Here is a 20190-nt window from a genome sequence, read left to right on the forward strand (position 1 = left end):
CAGTAATAATTTCTCCATAGAGATGTTCTACTGAGTGACTAGACAAACTAAATCAGTAAAAATTAATAGCCTGGGAAGTGTTTTCCAAGGTGCTAATAAATGTTTTATTTCTGAATATGGCTATTTTACCAAAGTGTGTTCAGTTTGTGAAAATTAATCAACTGTACCCTTACAATGACTATTCTGTATGCACATTACATTTAAATAGAAAATTAATAATAGCTTTGAACATACAATAAAAGTTGGATATAAACCATATGATGATAATTTAATAAATATATTTATATGAAATTCCAATGCAGCATATACAGAAAATAATGAAATATACCCAAAATGTTAATACAGATATCTCTCGGGCGATGGCATTATAAAGGAGCTATTCTTCACACATTTTCTTTTTTTCCAGTTTATACTACAAACCCTGGACACTTTCATTAACAGTATAAAAAAGTTAATGATTCCTAATTTGTCGTATTTGCTTCTGGTTTTAAAAAAAGAACTTAAATATTCAAGTTATATTCTTTCTTTAACGTTTTCACAGTTGCATTCCCTCTCCCCCAATGTAACTACCACCTATGTCATCTCTTCCTTTCAGCCCAAGTTTTAGTATTTTTTCTGCACATGTTCACATGAATAATAGTAATTTTTATTTTAGTTTCCTCTTCACTCCCCCCACCCCAAATATTCCATATATTCTTAGAAACAGAAAAATTTCCCTTTGGATATAAAAAATTGTTTCTACATTAGAACCTGGAATTCTGTCACTCCAAAAATTGTTTATTTAAATGTTCCTGGTACATGACACCATGCCAGGAGTTGAGAATACAAGGTTGAAACAAAACATTAAGGTTCCATGACCTCATGGAAACTTAAGAGTTTAATGTGAAGGACAGCGAAGATAATCAAACAAGTAATTACAATAAAGTACAGCAGAAAACGTAGAAACACTATGGGAGAATCAAAAGGAGAATCTTCTAACCTAGAAGTAACGCTTAAATTTAAGACCTGAATGGGAGGAGCGCCTGGGTGGCTCCGTCGTTAAGTGTCTGCCTTCGGCTCAGATCATGAAACCCAGGGTCCTGCTCTGCGGGAAGCCTGCTTCTCCCTCTCCCACTCCCCCTGCTTGTGTTCCTTCTCTCACTGTCTCTGTCAAATAAATAAGTAAAATCTTAAAAAAAAAAAAAAAAAAGACCTGAATGGGAGTAGTTACGTGGATGAAAGACAGGTATTTCCCCTTTCTGGTACTCTAAACACCATTAACCACCATAACTTTCTTGAAACATCCTTCCAACTATGCAATTCACAGACCACTTTTCCTTCTGAGATTGCTTTGCTGGTTTCTTAAACTATTTAAACTATAACTGCTCAGTCATAGGCCATCTTTTACACTCCCCAGCTGATTTCATCCAACCATGGTCTTTAAATACTATTTGTCAAATACATTATTTCCAGAGACCTATTTTTAACATCCCTACCTTCACAGGCTTCTCAAATTTATCATGTTCAAAGCATCTTCTCCCCTAAAAGCTATGTTGCTACTTTCTTGTACCAATTCTCCCCACCTTTTTCATCACTATGCTCAGTTACTTATGTCTAATACCTGAATGACATCTTTAATACTTCCCTTTTTTATCCCACTTCATTGTGTCAGGACCTGTCAATTCTATATCCAAAATACTTATATAATTAATATACCCACTTTCTCCATTCCCACTAACATCAACCTAGTCCAAATGACTATCATCTTTCTTAATGTAAAAACCCCCCACCATTCTCCATTTAGCAGCCAAAGGTCTTTAAAATTGTAAACCAATCCCCTTTAAAAAAAAAATTTTAACAGCTCTTTTTTTTAAGATTTTATTTGTCACAGAGAGAGAGAGAGCACAAAGCAGGGGGAGTGACAAAGGGGGGGGGCAACAGGCAGAGAGAGAAGTAGGCTCCCCACTGAGCCCAGGACCCTGGGATCATGACCTGAGCTGAAGGCAGATGGGTAACTGACTGAGCCACCCAGGCATCCCAATAGATTTCTACTCTACTTCCCAAAGGCTATATAAGGGCCTGTATTATCTTGCCTCTGCCATTTCGTCAGTCTCATTTTTTTTTAAATTTTATTTTATTATGTTATGTTAATCATCATACATTACATCATTAGTTTTTGATGTCGTGTTCCATGATTCATTGTTTGCGTATAACACCCAGTGCTCTATTCAATATGTGCCCTCTTTAATACCCATCACCAGGCTAAACCATCTCCCCACCCCCTCCCCTCTAGAACCCTCAGTTTATTTCTCAGAGTCCATAGTCTCTCATGGTTCATCTCCCCCTCCGATTTTCCCCCCTTCATTTTTCCCTTCCTACTATCTTTTTTTTTTTTTTTTTTTTTAACATATAATGTATTATTTGTTTCAGAGGTACAGGTCTGTGATTCATCAGTCTTACACAATTCACAGTGCCCACCATAGCACATACCCTCCCCAATGTCTATCACCCAGCCACCCCATCCCTCCCACCCCCCACCACTCCAGCAAACCTCAGTTTGTTTCCTGAGATTAAGAATTCCTCATATCAGTGAGATCATATGATACATGTCTTTCTCTGACTGACTTATTTTGCTTAGCATAATACCCTCTAGTTCCATCCACATCGTTGCAAATGGCAAGATTTCTTTTTTTGATGGCTGCATAATATTCCATCGTCAGTCTCATTTAAAGAAACTTTCTCACCTCCTACTGTCCCACCTTACCAGCCATCTTTAGGTTCTTTTGACAACAAACATAATTACTCCACAGTCCATGCTGTGACTTTCTACCTGTAACACTCTTCTCTCCAGTGCTCCACCATAGTTAACTGATTCACAGTTCACATTCTTTGAGTCTCCATTTAAACATGTAGAGAAGGCTTTCCTGACTGATCATTCAAGCTAAAGAAGGGCTCCCTATTACTCTCATAATCTCCAGGGTTTTTTTCCCCCCCATTACATTTATTATATATTTGTAATTATTATATTTATAGACTGGTTTATGGCTTTCTCTTGTTAATTAGATTTTAAGCTTCACTGATAGGACTATACTATTTATATACCCAGTTCCTCATGACGCTTGGCATTTAAGATGTTCAACAAATTTATTAAACAAAGTACTGAAATGAATCAACAAAAAAATACCTTGGAAGCAGCAGTGATCACCTAGGGGCAGTGTAGTATAAAAGAGTATTTATATTAAAGGGATAGACAGATGAGCCCAGAAAGGACAGTACTATCCACACTACTACTATGGCACTTTTTAGGCCATTTATATTATAGTATACATCTAATCTCCTGCATCAAATTATGAATCCCTGGAATGGACAGCTAGAATCAGTCTGATTATAAATACAAGTGATGCTACTTCTGACATTTTTAACTCTTGAGCAAGTTGCTTCAGTAAATCTAAGACTTAATTACAAAATTAGTGTAACTAAATCTGCTTCACAGGATGGCTACAAGGAGTAGATGAAAGAAACGCCTGGGTGGCACAGTCGGTCGAGTGTCTGCTTTCGGCTCAGGTCATGATCCGGAGGTCCTCGGATGTACCCCAATGTTGGGCTCCCTGCTCAGCGGGGAGTCTGCTTCTCCCTCTCTTTCTGCCCCTCCCCCTGGCTGTGCTCTCTAGCTCTCACTCATTCTCTCTCAAATAAATAAACAAAATTAAAAAAAAAAAATAAGTGAAATATGTAAAATATTATAGTAAATATCAAGACATAACAAATGTTATGTTGTTTTTATCTCCATACATGGTAGAATCTCATCTGTCTCAGAGTATATTCTAAAGCCAGCAGGGCATAAACTGAATATTGCCAAATGGTTCTTTAGGTCTTTAAATCACCTATAAAATACAACATTTGTGGTTTTGTATATATACAGGGTTCTCTCAAGGTCCCAATACCGAAGTTTTTCCTTCTGAATTGAAAAGGACTGCTTTCTATGATTGGAACCCCAAATGAAGTTGTTGGATTATGTTTAGAGGTCATATTAAAATAAGAAAAACCACCACAACCACCACTGTTTTTGTTGGCTAGCCACATATATAGCCACATGTGAGTTAAAAATGAGCATGTGCGGGCGCCTGGGTGGCTCAGTCATTAAGTGTCTGCCTTCGGCTCAGGTCATGATCTCAGGGTCCTGGGATCGAGCCCCACATCGGGTTCCCTGCTCCACAGGAAGCCTGCTTCTCCCTCTCCCGCTTTGTCTCTGTCAAATAAATAAATAAAATCTTTAAAAAAAAAAAATGAGCATGCGCCACTAACTATATCTTCCTACAAACCTAACAGGTACTCCACGAATGTTACATTAACAAAAGACCTTTATCAATTTCTAACTTAAGGTTTAAATATAAAAAATAAAACCCCAGGGGCACCTGGGTGGCTCAGTCAATTAAGTGTCTGCCTTCGGCCCAAGTCAGGATCTCGGGCTCCTTGGGTTGAGCCCCGTGTCAGGCTCCCTGCTCCGTAGGAGTCTGCTTCTCCCTCCCCCTCCCAAAAAAAAAAATAATAATAAATAAAATCTTTAAAAAAACAAATAAATAAAATAAAATCCCAAGAGTACTTGAAGGAAACCACTGTAAATATTTTTATCATCTTGGTGGAAAAAAACCTAAGCATGACACCAAAGACTGAAAGCCATAAAATAATTTTTGCTCAAATAGATAAAAAAGTAAAAATTTTATATACTCCACCCCACATCAGTATAAACAATGTTAAAAAAAAAGGAAAATAACTGCAACATCTGAGGAAGAGTTAAAATCACTCCAAAACAGGGGCGCCTGGGTGGCTCAGTTGGTTAAGCGACTGCCTTCGGCTCAGGTCATGATCCTGGAGTCCCGGGATCGAGTCCCGCATCGGGCTCCCTGCTCAGCAGGGAGTCTGCTTCTCCCTCTGACCCTCCCCCCTCTCATGTGCTCGCTCTCTCATTCTCTCTCTCAAATAAATAAATAAAATCTTTAAAAAATAAATAAATAAATAAATAAAATCACTCCAAAACAAAAATCAGCAAATATATGCAGGCAAATTACAGAAGAATCAGTATAAGCCAACAGTCCTACCTGAAAACAATGTATGCAATACATCAAAGTGCTAGTGAGGATGTGAAAAATATGGAATTCATACACAGTGCTGGTAGGTGCATAAAATGGTACAACCATATTGGAAAACTCGCATTTTCAAACATGCACCTACCTTACAACCTAGCAATTTCACCTTTATATATCCAAGAAAAGTGCTTGTGTCCACAATAATACCTGTCCACTGACAAGTGAATGTATAAGCAAACTATGGTACAATTCATACAATGAAATACTATACAATAACTTAAAAAAATAAAGCCTCACTACAGAATCAAGCAATAATATGGATCTCAAAAAACATGTTAAGAAGCTAGACTACTTGGTACATACCATGTGATCCTATTTATATGAAGTTCAAAGACAGGCAAATCTAATCTATAGTTAACAGAAGTCAGAATAATGGTAACCTGAAGGAGGAAAGGTATTAATTGGGAAGAGTCTCAAGGGAAAGTTCTAAGCCAATAGAGATGTTATATAAATTTTGATCTGGGGTGCCTGGGTGGCTCAGTAGTTAAGCGTCTGCCTTCGGCTCAAGTCATGGTCCCGGGGTGCTGGGATCGAGTCCCACGTCGCGGGGGGAAGGGAGTGTCCCTGCTCGGTGGGGGGTCTGCTTCTCCCTCTGCCCCTCCTCCCACTTGTTCTCTCAATCTCTCTCTCTCAAATAAATAAATAAAAATATTAAAACAATTTTTTTTAATCTGGATAATGGTACCTAGGTAAAAATGGACTGAGCTGTACACGTATTTGAGCTTGGTATCATATGTAAATTATCCCTCAATTAAAAAAAAAAAAATCAACAAGACTACTTTTACCTGAATATTTACAGCAGCATCATTCATAATAGCCCAAAAGTGGAAACAACCCACCAAGTACACCAAATGATGAATGGATAAGCAAAATGTGGCATATCCATACACATGATGAAATATTATCTTGTAGTAAAAAGAATGAAGTACTGATATATGCTACAGTATGTGTGAACCTTAAAAATACACTGTGTGAAAGAAGCCAGTACCCAAGGACTGAGGGTATGCAGAAGGCAGAGAAGGGGAATGCTAACAGGTATGGAGTTTCTTTTTGGGGTGATGAAAATGTTCTAAAGTTTGTGGTGATGGTTGCATAACTGAATATACTAAAAACCACTGAACTGGAGGGGGCACCTGGGTGGCTCAGTCAGTTAAACGTCTGCCTTTGGCTCAAGGTCATGAACTCAGGGTCCTAGGATGGAGAACCACGTCAGGCTCCCTGCTCAGCAGGGACTCTGCTTCTCCCTCTCACCCGACCCCAGCTCACGCGCCCAGGCTCTTAAAATAAAAAAGATTTTATTTATTTATTTGAGAGAGAGAGAGAGCATAAGCAGGGAGAGGCGGGCAGAGGGAGAGGGAGAAGCAGGCTCCCTGCTGAGCAAGGACCCGGGTCTGGACCCAGGGCTTGATCCCAGGATGCTGGGATCATGACCAGAGCTGAAGGCAGACGCTTAAGTGACTGAGCCACCCAGGCGCCCCAATAAAATCTTAAAACAACAACCACCACCACTGAACTGGATACTTTAAGTGGTTGAATTCAATAAAGTTATTAAAAAATCAACAAAACTGAACTATGAAAATAAGTACTTATTTTACTACTCTTCTAAGTCACTTTGCCTTCAAAAATAAACATGTACAAATCTAAAAAGTGCAACTGAGGAAAGAGTGTTACTTTCAGCCAGCTGAGCTAGACCAAGGGGTAAGAAAGAAAGGATGTTTCTTTTTTTTCCCAAAGATTTTACTTATTTATTTGACAGAGAGAGAGTGAGGGAGAGAGAGTGCATGAGAGCAGGAACACAAGCAGGGGGAGTGGGAGAGGGAGAAGCAGGCTCCCCACTGAACAGGGAACCCAACGCGGGGCTTGATCCCAGGACTCTGGGATCATGACCTAAGCCAAAGGCAGACGCTTAAGCCAAAGGCAGACGCTTAACGACTGAGCCACCCGGGCACCCCAGGAAAGGATGTTTCTGACAGCAGAAAGCACACAAGCAAATTCAACCTGGGATATCTATCAACTTGCCCCATACAAATTTCCATCTAGCTGAAATCCCTAATGCCTTCTATTCTCCCAAAGTAACAAATGGACATAAAGTAATACTAAATATCAGACATGAGATTCTCAAGAAAATTCTGAAGGAAAGTAGATTAGCAATCACCTAGGCCTGGGATATGAGATTAAACTGGAAGGAGGGATTAGTGTGCCTGGGTGGCTCAGTCAGTGAAGTGTCTGCCTTCGGCTCAGGTCATGATCCCAGGGTCCTAGGATCAAGCCCCGCGTTGGGCTCCCTGTTCAGTGGGGAGCCTGCTTCTCCCTCTCCCTCTGCCCCCCGGCTTGTGCTCTCTCTCTCACTCTATCTCAAATAAATAAAATCTTTAAAAAAATAAAAGTAAAAAAACTGGAAGGTGGGATCTTACTGGGATAATGAAAATATTCCAAAACTAGATTGTGGGGACGCCTGGGTGGCTTAGTCGGTTAAGCGTCTGCCTTCGGCTCAGGTCATGATCCCAGGGTCCTGGGATGAGTCCCATACCCAGTTCCTTGCTCAGCAGGGAGCCTGCTTCTCCCTCTGCCTGCTGAGCCCCCTGCTTGTGCTCTGACAAATAAATAAATAAAATCCTTAAAAAAAAAAAAAAAAAAAAAAAACTAGATTGTGGTGATGGTGGTACAATTTGCTAAATCTAAAAATCACTGAGTTTCACTTAAAACAGGTATATTTTATGGCATGTAAATTATACTTCAATAAAGTTTAAAAATGAAGAAAAAAGAGATCATGAATCGGTACAATTATAAAACAGAGATCAAATAAAGATACACATTAACTGTTCAAACAGGAAAACTTACACTTTTAAGCACTAGGTTATCTCTAATAACTTTCTGGCATTCTTGGGTATAGCAAACTATAACACATTTAAAAGAATTTCTATCACATAGTAACTACTAAATTTATTATATGTTGAAAAGACCTTCACATTTTATAGTAATTTAAAAGATAAATGTAAGTAAAAATATCTCTAGCATCAATCTTTATCACAAAAACTCCTAAAAATCTGAGTAATTATGGTATTATTCTCAACAGTTTGGGAAACATTGACATAGACCTCAAGATGCTACAATAAATCTTTTAGAGTAAGAGTTAGAGTATAAATGTAAACTCTATTAGATGTTGGCACTAATTATAGGCCCTTCTTCAAGCTCCTAGTTTCCAGCAATCAGAGAACCAGAACTGAAGCAACAAATGGGTCATTATACATCATTAAGTAGAGCTAAAACTGCTAAGACTCAAGTTTAAAAGCTGCTAACCATAACACAAAACTACCTTTCTAGACAACTTCTTACATTCTCATTATTTGTCATTAACCCAGATAATTCAACATTCATCCTTAATCAATTTCATCAAATTCTTCAACAGCCACAATTCCATCTCCCTTTCCTTTACCTCCACTCCACCTACTGGTACTTAAAATGTGTCAGACACTACAGAGATAAAAGATGACTATAAGATAGGTTGGAGTAGGGGTGCCTGGGTGGCTCAGTCGGTTAAGCGTCTGCCTTTGGCTCAGGTCATGATCTAAGGGTCCTGGGATCTAGTCCCGCATCGGGCTCCCTGCTCAGCGGGGAGTCTGCTTCTCCCTCTGCCTCTGCCCCTCCTCTCCTTGTACTCTCTCACTCTCAAATAAGTAAAATCTTAAAAAAAAAAAAAAAAAAAAAAAAGACAGGTTGGAGTATTACTAATTCTAACTGGACTAACAGGTAAAATTTTGAGTTAGATCCTAAAGGATTTAAACCCATCGAGATGGGGAGAAAAGATTTTTAAAAGGAAAAGAAGTATGGGTTATATATTTTTTTAAGGTTTTATTTGATTTGATTTGTCAGAGAGAGCATAAGGAGGAGTGGCAGGCAGAGGGAGAAGCAGGCTCCCTGCTGAGCAAGGAGCCCATGTGGGACTTGATCCCAGAACCCTGAGAACATGACCTGAGTGGAAGGCAGATGCTTAACGGACTGAGCCACCCAGGCGTCCCGAAGTATGGGTTATATTAAAGAGATTATTAAGAGAATGAAAGACAACAATGAAAGACAAAAACGAATAGGTAAATTGTGACCACATCAAGATCTAGTAAGTGGAACGTTTTTTTTCGAAATTTTTACCCAACAGCACCTAAGTGGCTCAGTCACTAAGCGTCTGCCTTCAGCTCAGGTCATGATCCCAGGGTGCTGGGATCGAGTCCCGCATCAAGCCCCCTGCTTGGTGGGAAACGTGCTTCTTTCTCTCTCCCTCTGCTGCTCCCCACTGCTTGTGCTCTCTCTCGCTTGCTCTCTTTCTCAAATAAATAATCTTTAAAAAAATTTTTTTACACAATCAGATAAGGAAGGTAAGGTTTTAAAGCAGTATCAAGGATGTAATTCTAAGATAGATGACTATAAAGCATCACAGGTAGTGATAGGGCTGAAAAACTTCTACACCATGGGCAGCCTTCCCCCACTCCCCAAACTAAGTCTAACTTTAGAAAAGAAAAAAATGAAAAATATACATACCCACATAAACAAATTTCCCTTGATCCTACCAACCCTTTAACCTACAGTCTTATTCCCATTCCCTTACCAGCATTCTACTCACTAACACTGTATTCAGAAAATTGCTTTCTCCAAGGTTACCAATATTTTAAAAGCTTTTCCCCCAAAAAAGTCTTCATTCTGCTTTAACCTCCCTCATTTAGAAATGTCAACCACCCTTTCTTTTTCTAATAGCTTTTTACTTATTACAGAAGTAATTCACGTTCACTAGTAGAAAATCTATGAAATTCATTTAAGTGAAAAGGAAACTACCCACAACCAACCTTCTTACTTAAAATTCCTTTTCTTGGCTCCCTCCTACTTTTATGCACAATTCTCCAGTCTCCTTTTTCCTGTTTCTCAAAGTTCCAAAAATGGGCATGGCCAACAGTGAAGCACTCCAGCACCTAAGTGGCTCAGTTGCTAAGCGTCTGCCTTCAGCTCAGGTCATGATCCCAGCACCCTGGGATCATTACACCTCTTGATCATACTCCCTTCCTCTCAATCTACCAAGAAAAATAACTTTGCCATTGTTGCTTTCTCTCCTAACCTTCAATTCCACATTCCCTACTGCCTGCTATACATTTTCTATCTGATGTTTACCAGCTCCTCAAACCCGACTTAAAACTTAAGTCATGTTTTCTCCAATATGTTTCCCCTCCGGACCCACATTTTTCAATATAATTACCTAATGTCAGTATCTTTCACAGCTAACTCTTTAAGAAGTAACTTTTTATTATTTCTCTCCATTGGAATGCAACCAAAAGAGCTTCAATTAGCTACTGTACTTTACACTGTTTATAAGGAAAAAGACAGGCATAAGGGCACTGTGACATCAAAGTACATTAATGAATACAACTGGGTAATTTCAAGAGCAAAGGGATTTCTAACTTTTCTGTTTTACTAAAGAATTTGACAAAGACAGGGGTGCCTTGGTAGGGCAGTCGGTTAAGCATCTGACTCTTGGTTTCAGCTCAGGTGGTGATCTCAGTGTGATACAGAGCTGACAGTCTGCTTAAGATTCTCTCTCCTTCTCCCTTTCTCCCCTCCCCACTTCCCACGCGCTCTCTTCTCAAACAAATAAATCTTAAAAAAAAAAAAGAAGAAGAATTTGACAAACACTATCCCTATTTCATCTACATGAAATATTAGGCATAGTGAGGTTAAATTATCATAGTGATAGAATCAGGACCAGGCTTGAGGCTCTTCATTATGTCTTCCAGCTTTTCATTAAATAGTGGTTAATACTTAAAATGATTTTCAACCAAGGAGTTTAAAATAACTTCTTTTATTTATTTATTTATTTATTTATTTATTTATTTATTTGACAGAGAGAGACACACAGCAAGAGAGGGAACACAAGCAGGGGGAGTGGGAGAGGGAGAAGCAGGCTTCCAGCGGGGCAGGGAGCCCGATGCGGGGCTCGATCCCAGGACCCTGGGATCATGACCTGAGCCGAAGGCAGACACTTAATGACTGAGCCACCCAGGCGCCCCTAAAATAACTTCTTAATTACAAATTACTTTAGGTAACCAAAAGAAAAAACCCACTTTAAATCAAACTCATCATTAATGTGCCACTGACAGAAGCGAACAGTAAGTAAAATAATATATACATCTACTATATCTGAAAAAGAAATTTTCTTATAAATATTAATATGGTGATATCTTTCTTTCAGATCTTTCACATGCTATGTCAATGAATAACTTCCTGTGTAAGAACCAAAGTATCCAGGGATTTTCCCTCTCCCAAATTCAAAACAGTATCTACTTAGAGATATTCCTAATTAAGGAATGTTACCTGCTCAGACCACAAACTATGGTCTGTCTTCCAAAAATATACATTATATTCTCATAAATATTTTGCTGAATTTCTAGACATGCCAAATTGTACTATAAACATGCCATGATTTTGCACCTTTCCAGACCTAACATTTTTATTAATTGAACATTTCATAAGTCCTTTAATAAAACAAAATCAAATTCACTACTTACAAATAAAATATATCACTTACAGTAGTAATTGTAATCATCTGTGAAAATCCTAGAAGTGACTTAGGTAGTTTATGAATTTAAAAGGTAAACACAAAGTATCAAGAAAGTTAGCAAAGCTAAGTCCACTTACTTTTTCACATAAAGCATGTGAGCAGCTTTTCTATCTACATAACCATTTTAAAGCACATTAAGTTTAGGAACTGAAGGTTTAAAAGGCTCCTAGGTAAGCCTTCTAATTCTACTTAGAGCACTTTTCTTGCTGCAAGTATAAGAGGGGAAAGAATACTGATGCTAAGATCCTATCTGCCTTAAGCAAAGTCAGATTTAATAGTCTCCTTATCCAAAACTTACACATAGCTCTATTAAAAGTCCCAACCAGGGACGCCTGGGTGGCTCAGTCGTTAAGCATCTGCCTTCGGCTCAGGTCATGATCCCAGGGTCCTGGGATTGAGTCCCGCATCGGGTTCCTTGCTCGTGAGGAGCCTGCTTCTCTCTCTCCCTCTGCTGCTCCCCCCGCTTGTGCTCTCTCTCTCTCTGACAAATAAATAAATAAAAATCATTAAAAAAAAACCATCTTTAAAAAAAATAAAAAATAAAATAAAAGTCCCAACCACATGCATTTGTGAGGGCTGTGTGACTATGAAACTCCAGAAAAGCAGGAAATCATGAATTTCTTCTATCAACCACTCAGCTCAGTGCCTATCATAAAGACATTTACTATTAAATGAACCAAGGGGGCCTGGGTGGTGCAGTCGCTGAAGTGTCTGACTCTTGGTTTCGGATCAAGTCATGATCTCAGGGTCATTAGATTGAACCTGGTGTCAGGCTCGAGTCGGCTTAAGATTCTCTCTCCCTCTGCCCCTCCCCTGCTCTGTCTCTCTCTCTCAAATTAAAAAAAAAAAAAAGAAACAGATTGGGAACCGTTCTTCGGAATAAACATTTCAAAAAAATTTTTCCTGACATTACATTTTAATTTATTTATTTGAGAGTGAGAGAGAGAGCACACAAGTGGGGGTGGAGGGGCAGGAGAGGAAGAGGGAGAAGCAGACTCCCCGCTGAGCAGGGAGCCTGATGCGATGTGGGGCTCAATCCCAGGACCCTGGGATCATGACCCGAGCCTAAGGCAGATGCTTAACTGACTGAGCCACCCAGGCGCCCCTACTGACATTACATTTAAAACTTCAGTTCAAATGTAAGCTTCATGAGAGAGAGGATTCTATCTTGTCTACAGTATCGGATCCCCAGCATAAAGATAGAATTTGCCATATGATAGGCAAATATTCTTAAAATATTTGAAAACAATCAGAAACAATTAGTTGTTTGAGTGTCCATTCTCAGCTAATACTCCAAGATTAAAAAAAAAAGTCTTCATCTACAGATTCTAGTCCCAATGGAGGTAAGTTCAAAGTCCATGAACTTTTAGAGTAGAAGAGACAGCAATCATCTAGTTCAAATAAAAATAGTTAAAATTTAAGGAAGAATACATAAAACTAGGTGTTAAAAAGGTGAGCTTTCAGTTTACAAAGTATCACAGAAGGTCAGAGTAGGAAAAGATGGCATTTAAGATGGGATTAATGAGATCTGTGAATAGGAAAACTTTTAGTTTTAGGTGATAAGAGCTTAGGAGGAGAGGTGGGCAGCATGAGCAAAGCTTTGTATGGAAAGGTTTCCACTGAAGAACACGGACAGTGAAAGCAGGAAGAATGCAGAAAGACTAATGTCTATTGTAATCTGCCAAAAACCTTCAGAGGTGTCTTAACTTTATCTTATAAATGAAGAAACAAGTATTTCTGAGTGAGTGAGAGTAGGAAGTAGCAAACAGTCTCTGGAAACATAATTAATGTTGAATGAATGAATACCAAATGTCATATATTTTACAGTTCCAAAAAAAAAAATTATTTTTTTTTTTTGTTTTAAAGACTTTATTTGAGAGTGAATGAGAGCGAGAAAGCACAACCGGGGTCAGGAGCAGAGGGAAAGGGAGAAGCAGATTCTCCTGCTGAGCAGAGAGCCCAACACGGGGTTTGATCCCAGGACCCTGGGATCATGACCTGAGCTGAAGGCAGTCGCTTAACTGACTGAGCCACCCAGGCGCCCCCAAACCAAATTTTTTAAAACCTTATTTCTAGATATACAGAAGTCAATTAATCTCAAAGCATATAATTTAAATGACAAATGAGATTCCTGTACACAAATCTACTTTAAAGACTGAAAGACATTTTTATTACACAAGTTCTTATTTCTCTTTGCCTACAACAAATATTTACTGAGAGTCCACAGTGTGCCAGGCACTGTGCTTATAATTGTGCCAATTTTCATGTTACAATAAGCTATCTACTAATGATTTCAGTGTTCAAATAGGCACTTGTGTTCCTTCTCCATTAGTGCTGATCATTTTCCACTGAAATATACAACACTATAGTTAGACTGAGACAGAAAATAAAATGTATGGCATGGTAGATGGGTTAATCAATTGGCACTTATGCAGTAATTCAAATAACCTGGAGAGAACTTAGTAGATGCCAAATACTTTCCTAAATTTTTTACATGCATCATCTCACTCAACCCACATGACACTATGACACTATGATACTATTACTACTTCTATTTTGTACGTAAGGAAAATGATGCTTAGAAGTTAAATAACTTTCATAACATCCCCCAGCTAGTACAGAACGCTTCAAGGTTAAAAAAAAAAAAAAAAAATCAAGTAACTAAGGGGGTTTTCAATTATGTTTCCAAGAAAGCTTGTACTTTTTATTGGTTTTCTCCAGTCTTTGAGGCAAAGCTTGTTACATGAAGATATTTCAAATTGGGAAATGACGACGTGATCAAAAAATGTTAACAGAAATTAGAAAAAAAAAAAGGATCAAAATTCGTGCTATGCTACTGAGTAAGTCAGTGGGGAATACTAAAATTTATCTTTTTTTTTAAAAAAGATTTTATTTACTTGAGGCGGGGCACAAGTAGGGGGAACAGCAGGCAGAGGGATAAGCAGACTCCCCACTGAGCAGGGAGTCCAATGCAGGGGTTGATCCCAGAACCCTGGGATCATGACTGGAACTGAAGGCAGACACTTAACTGACTGAGCCACCCAGGCGCCCTAATTTGTCAAAAATATCTGCCAAAAAGAGAGTCCTTACTGTGGTCTCTAGCAGTCTAATGGAACTTTCTTAATTTTATCTATATGTAATATTAAAAATATATAAATACTCTAAAAATCCTTGATTTGAGGGTGGTGTAACAGAGCTAAAGCCTGTATTATTATCTGCTACAATTAAGTAAAACTTAATACTGACAAAGAATTGTAGTAACAAAAGACAAAAATTCCTCACCTCGTGAAACTCAAAAATTATACTAGTGAGAATAAATAAAATATGTATGATAAACCAGTGCTACAGAGAAAAATAAATGAAGGGAGATGCAGAGTGTCTGGAGTGTTACAGTCAGGGGAACTCCTCAGTGATACGGAGATGGTTGAACGATGACAGAAGTGAGAGATCAAGTCTGGGAGATCACTGAGTAAAAGCGGATCCAAGCAGATGGAACAGTTAAGTGCAATCACTGTGAGGCAAGAGCACTTTGTTTTTTAACTAGCTGCACTATAATACTTTGGTAACATTTACAATTTTTACAGTTAGTGATTACTTCACTTACTGAAGAGATTCACTCAAATGTCAATCATCTTTTTCTTTTAACTAAATGAACCAAAATATAATTTCAGCTGAATAAAAACAGTATGGAATGACTGCTTCATCCTGTCTTACCCAAAGTGAGATGAGCCTGACAGAAATAAAATGTTACTTCCTCATTCTTACTACGGTCAAGCTTCTTCATCAAGACTTATCTAGGATCTATTTCCTAAATCAAGGTTTTGCCACAAAAAAAGTCAAAGCAAGTTAAGTATTCAAATAGAAGCACTTCATTAAAATGGAATGAAGACTAGAGCTGAAAATATTTTAAGAAAAGTTACCTTAGGAAAATTACAAAAAAATTAAGGTGGAAAAATTGTAAGAAATTTGCAAAATGTAAATAGCTAACAATCACAGAAATACAGGCTAGACCACAAATTCTCTTTGACAGAAAAGCAGTGTTCACTATTCTACAGTATTCCAAAACCCTAACAGAAGCTTAAGAGTTCAGTAAAAAATGCTATGAATATTATTTTGATTATTCATCTTCTAAAAATCAGCTTGTGAAATATTTACCCCAGGTCTCAATTACAAGATGTCAGTGTATATAACTAGACATTCAATACCTGCTTGAAGAATGAATGAATTTCAAATTTTTCTACAAGGGAAGCAACTCTTTTTTTCAAATAATTTTTAAAATTAATAATTACACACAGCACATTTAGTCAGAATAATAAAATCATGGTAGAGGGGCGCCTGGGTGGCTCAGTCGTTAAGCATCCGCCTTCGGCTCAGGTCATGATCCCAGGGTCCTGGGATTGAGCCCCTCATTGGACTCCCTGCTCCGCAGGAAGCCTGCTTCTCCCTCTCCCACTCCCCCTGCTTGTCTTCCCTCTCTCACCGTGTCTCTCTCTGTCAAATAAATAAAATGTTTAAAAAAATAAAAAATAAAATCATGGTAGAAATCACCATAACTAAACTTTTAGGGTGCCTAAACTTACACATGTATTAATACTTCATAAACAAAATAATGTTCATCTTAACCTGTGTCTATCACAAAACAAATCAAAATAAAAAGTGATCCGTAACTCCCTCCATAGTTTCATAATGGTTCAAAATGGGAATTTGTTTCAGCGCATTATTTTATATCTAAAAGAAATCTAAACTCCTCCCAAGGTGACTTTGAGCCTAAAAATTTGAGCATGGGTGGTGAGGGGTTGGGGCCTGGCTGGCTCAGTGGGTGGAGCATGGGACTTATGATCTTGGGGTGGTGGGATGGAGCCCCACCTTGGGTGCAGAGGTTACTTAATCATAAAATCTTTAAAAAAATTTTTTGAACATCACTCTTGTATGATCTAATAACGGTTGCATTTATATATATAAGATTAACTTTTTTATTTTAAAATAATTTTACACTTAATTTGTCTAAACTTTGTGGGTAGTCTTCTTAAAATGTAAGTTCCTTGAGGGCAGAGATCTCTAAAAAGAGCATTGTACATTGAAGATGTCCAATTAGGAATACTCCTGTGGCTTCTGTAAAGTCAATATAAATAATGTTTTTAAATGAGTTTCCTATCAGCTAAGAGGAGCATAAAATAACTGAATTTCTACTTTAAAGAGGGACTTCTTTTTCCGTTTAAAAATAAATGTACACTTAACTTCCCTAAAGCTTGCAGACTCAGTGGGATACCAAAAGACAATTATTAACTGGCATAGGAAATTACAGGGGTCCTTTTAAGAAGCCTTTAAAATACTCACTAAAATATAAAAAGTTACAGAAATTTAGAAACAAACAATGAAACTGAAGATAGCACAATAATATACCCACATATTAAGGCTGTTTTCCAAAGGGTGGTCCCCCGAAAATAAAGGGGAAAAAGGGAACCAATCCTCCGCGAGTTGATAAGGAACTTGGCACGTTTCAAGGCACCCTGCCTTACACTGTCTCACTTGACTGTCACAGCAACCCTGTGGCCTAATTTTATGAATGGGAGAAACTCAGCATCAAAAGATTAAGCGACTTGCCCAAGGTCAGTCAAGAAAATTAGTGGTTCAGCTCTACCTAGAAGGGTGCACTTCACCTGACACTTTCTACTACACATCGCCCTGCCTCCCCGCTGAGGCATTAGCGAGTAGAACAGTGAATCTACCCTCGCCCTGCCAAAGAGGCGGGGGCTTGCCTCTGAAAGCTTTCCCTAGCCGCTCAGTCGCAGAGAATAAAGTTGTGCAGATCACCGATCAGCCCAGTGAAGTGACAACCTGACAGGCGCAGCCCCCAAAGGACCAGCTCTGCATTCCCAGGAGCCCCTCCGAACCCGGCGCCAGCGAGACTGCTCCCGGAAACGTCTGAAAAACCTCCCAGTGAGTTTCGCCCCCTTCTGGGCGCGAGGAACGAGCTGGGAATGAGCCAGAGGGCGGCCGGCCACCCGAGCCAGCCATGTGTCCAGCCCGTCACGCCCGCCTCGCCTCAGCCGGCTCCTCATGCCTTGACCGCAGCCAGAGGCCCAGCTCAGGATCCGACGCAAAGGCTGCCTTGGCCGCCACCACCACCGCAGCAGCCTGAGGCGCCCTGGCGTGGCACTCGCAGTCAGGTCCCCGCCCCACCCCTCCAGTTGGGCCCCTCAGCGACGCCGTCCGCGCCTCTGGCCAGGCCCAGAGGGCTCGGCCTGCCACAGTCAGCCGCCCGCCCGGCGTCCTTACTTCATTGAGCTGGCGCTCCGCGGCCTCACGCAGGGCTGGGTCCATGGTGCCCCGCAGGGCCTCGATAATGGTGTTGGGGTCCATCGTAGCGCGGACTCGGTCAAACCCGGGGCTCGGGTGCTACTGGGCCAGGAATAGCGCCGCTCACTGCGCACATGGACCCACCGCGCTCCGCAGCGGCAACCGGCGCGAAAGGAAAGAGAAGCGCCAAGGCCCCGGATAGAACCTCTTCGCCTCGGCGTGGAGGCGGGAGATGCTCCAGCCACTTCCTGTCGGCGCGCGCGCGGGGCACCTTGGGAGATGTAGTCCGCGAGAGCTTTCCGCAGCCCACGTGTCCCTGAACTGTCGCTCCTACTGACAAATCCTGCTTTTCAAAAAAGGAAAAATGTTCAAACTGCACAGGAAAAAATTAAAACAATCAAACGTAAAACATTTCCCATAATTATATACCCATATACCCATGGTGACCGAGAGGCGAATCTGATGCAATGTGTGATGCGATCCATTGCTAGTAGCTTTGTAATTGAGGGTAATCTTTTGAAAAGCAGTTTGAGATGTGTTTCTAAATGCCATAAAAATGTTCATAATCTTTGCCCCAAAAATTCCCATTCATGAGACTTTATCCTAAGGAAATGACACAAAAGATTAAATGAGCTTTATGTGTAACAGGTATTATAACATTACATATTTATGATTACCAAATACTAAAAATAGGGTTTTTATTGAGTATCCAAATTTTGGTAGGAATTTTATATAAATCACCTGTAAATGCAGAATAAGACATAATCCCTATTAGAATCCCACCTTCTTTAAAACAGTTACAGAAACAGTTTCAGAAAGGTTAAATAACTTGCCCAAGTTCACTTAGTAAGAAGCTGACCTACGATTTCAAATCCTAGGAGGCTTCTGTTTTGAAAGTTTTCATTCTCTTCACTGAATCACTCTGCCTTTCAAGAGAAATGTCAGTATGAGGATTTTTAAGCAAATTGAAAGAATTCAATCAATTAAATATTTCACAGCCATTAAAAATTACAAATATTATATACATTGTAACAACACAAAAACAGTTATGTGAGGCTATGGCTTTGTAACATGGACAAAACCTGGGAAACAAAGCTGGCAAAAGGAATCAATTGATTTTCTAGGATGGTGAGATTTTGAGTAATTTCCTTTTATATTTGTCATCGCTGTAATAGTTATGTAAACATATTTACTTAAAATGAATCACAAATCTTCAAATGCAACTTCTTAAAAGATCACTTACTGTTTTCAGTTTGCAGAAAGGAGAAAGGGGGCATGAAAGTCTTCCCCTGGAATAGTGGACTTTGCAATATTAATATCTCTTATATGCCAACCATTGGGTCTGGAAGTGAGGTTTATATAATTATTCCCAATTTACAAATGAAGAACCCAAGGCTCACATAAGCTACTTAAATTGTGAAAGATCATAAAATTTCCATAATATAACCTGTTGTTAGCTCTATCAGTGTACTGATACAATCTGTTTAAGAATTTCCTCTCCTTGGGGCTTCTAACTGGCTCAGTAGGAAGAGCATGTGACTCTTGATCTTGGGGTCATGAACTATTGATCTTGGGGTCCTGAGTTTGAGCCCCACATTGGGTCTACACCTAGAGATTCCTTAAAAATAAACTTTTGGGGCACCTGGGTGGCTCAGTCATTAAGCGTCTGCCTTTGGCTTGGGTCATGATCCCAGGATCCTGGGATCGAGTCTCACATCAGGCTCCCTGCCCAGCGGGAAGCCTGCTTCTCCCTCTCCCACTCCCCCTGCTTGTGTTCCTTTTCTCACTGTGTCTCTTTCTGTCAAATAAATAAATAAAACCTTTAAAAGAAATAAAAATAAAAATAAATAAACTTTAAAAAAAAAAGAATTTCCTCTCTCCTTCCATCCCTCAATTGTGAGAGCCTTAAAAATAAGGATTATGTTTTATTCACTTTTTTATCCTTATCTCCTACCATGAAGCTTAAATGTCTGCTAAGAGTTCAATAAATATTTTAGTGAATAAATGAAGAAAGGAATGAATGAACTAGTGATGACTTGGTGGCTGAGTCAGAATTGAAACCTCAATCTTCATGATTCCTACGCCAGTCCTCTTTGCACTACTACATATCTATTTTAGATTCCAGAATTGACTTGTACACTATGAAATTGTGACAATTATAGCATC

At 39.3% G+C, this 20190-nt stretch overlaps 1 protein-coding gene across 1 annotated transcript in view; it reads right to left on the bottom strand.

The window, feature by feature from the left end:
• The window catches only part of IPO7 (importin 7), a 58270-nt gene extending 40005 nt beyond the window's left edge, over positions 1-18265 (bottom strand). Inside the window, exon 1 of the mRNA XM_032427040.1 lies at positions 18004-18265. Within this exon, the coding sequence (XP_032282931.1) occupies positions 18004-18087 (84 nt within the window). The 5' untranslated portion in view covers positions 18088-18265. The remainder of the gene's footprint in view (positions 1-18003) is intronic.
• Between the last annotated feature and the right edge of the window lie 1925 nt (positions 18266-20190).

The sequence above is a fragment of the Phoca vitulina genome, unplaced genomic scaffold (genome assembly GCF_004348235.1).
Source record: "Phoca vitulina isolate PV1807 unplaced genomic scaffold, GSC_HSeal_1.0 scaffold36, whole genome shotgun sequence".
Lineage (NCBI taxonomy): Eukaryota > Metazoa > Chordata > Mammalia > Carnivora > Phocidae > Phoca > Phoca vitulina.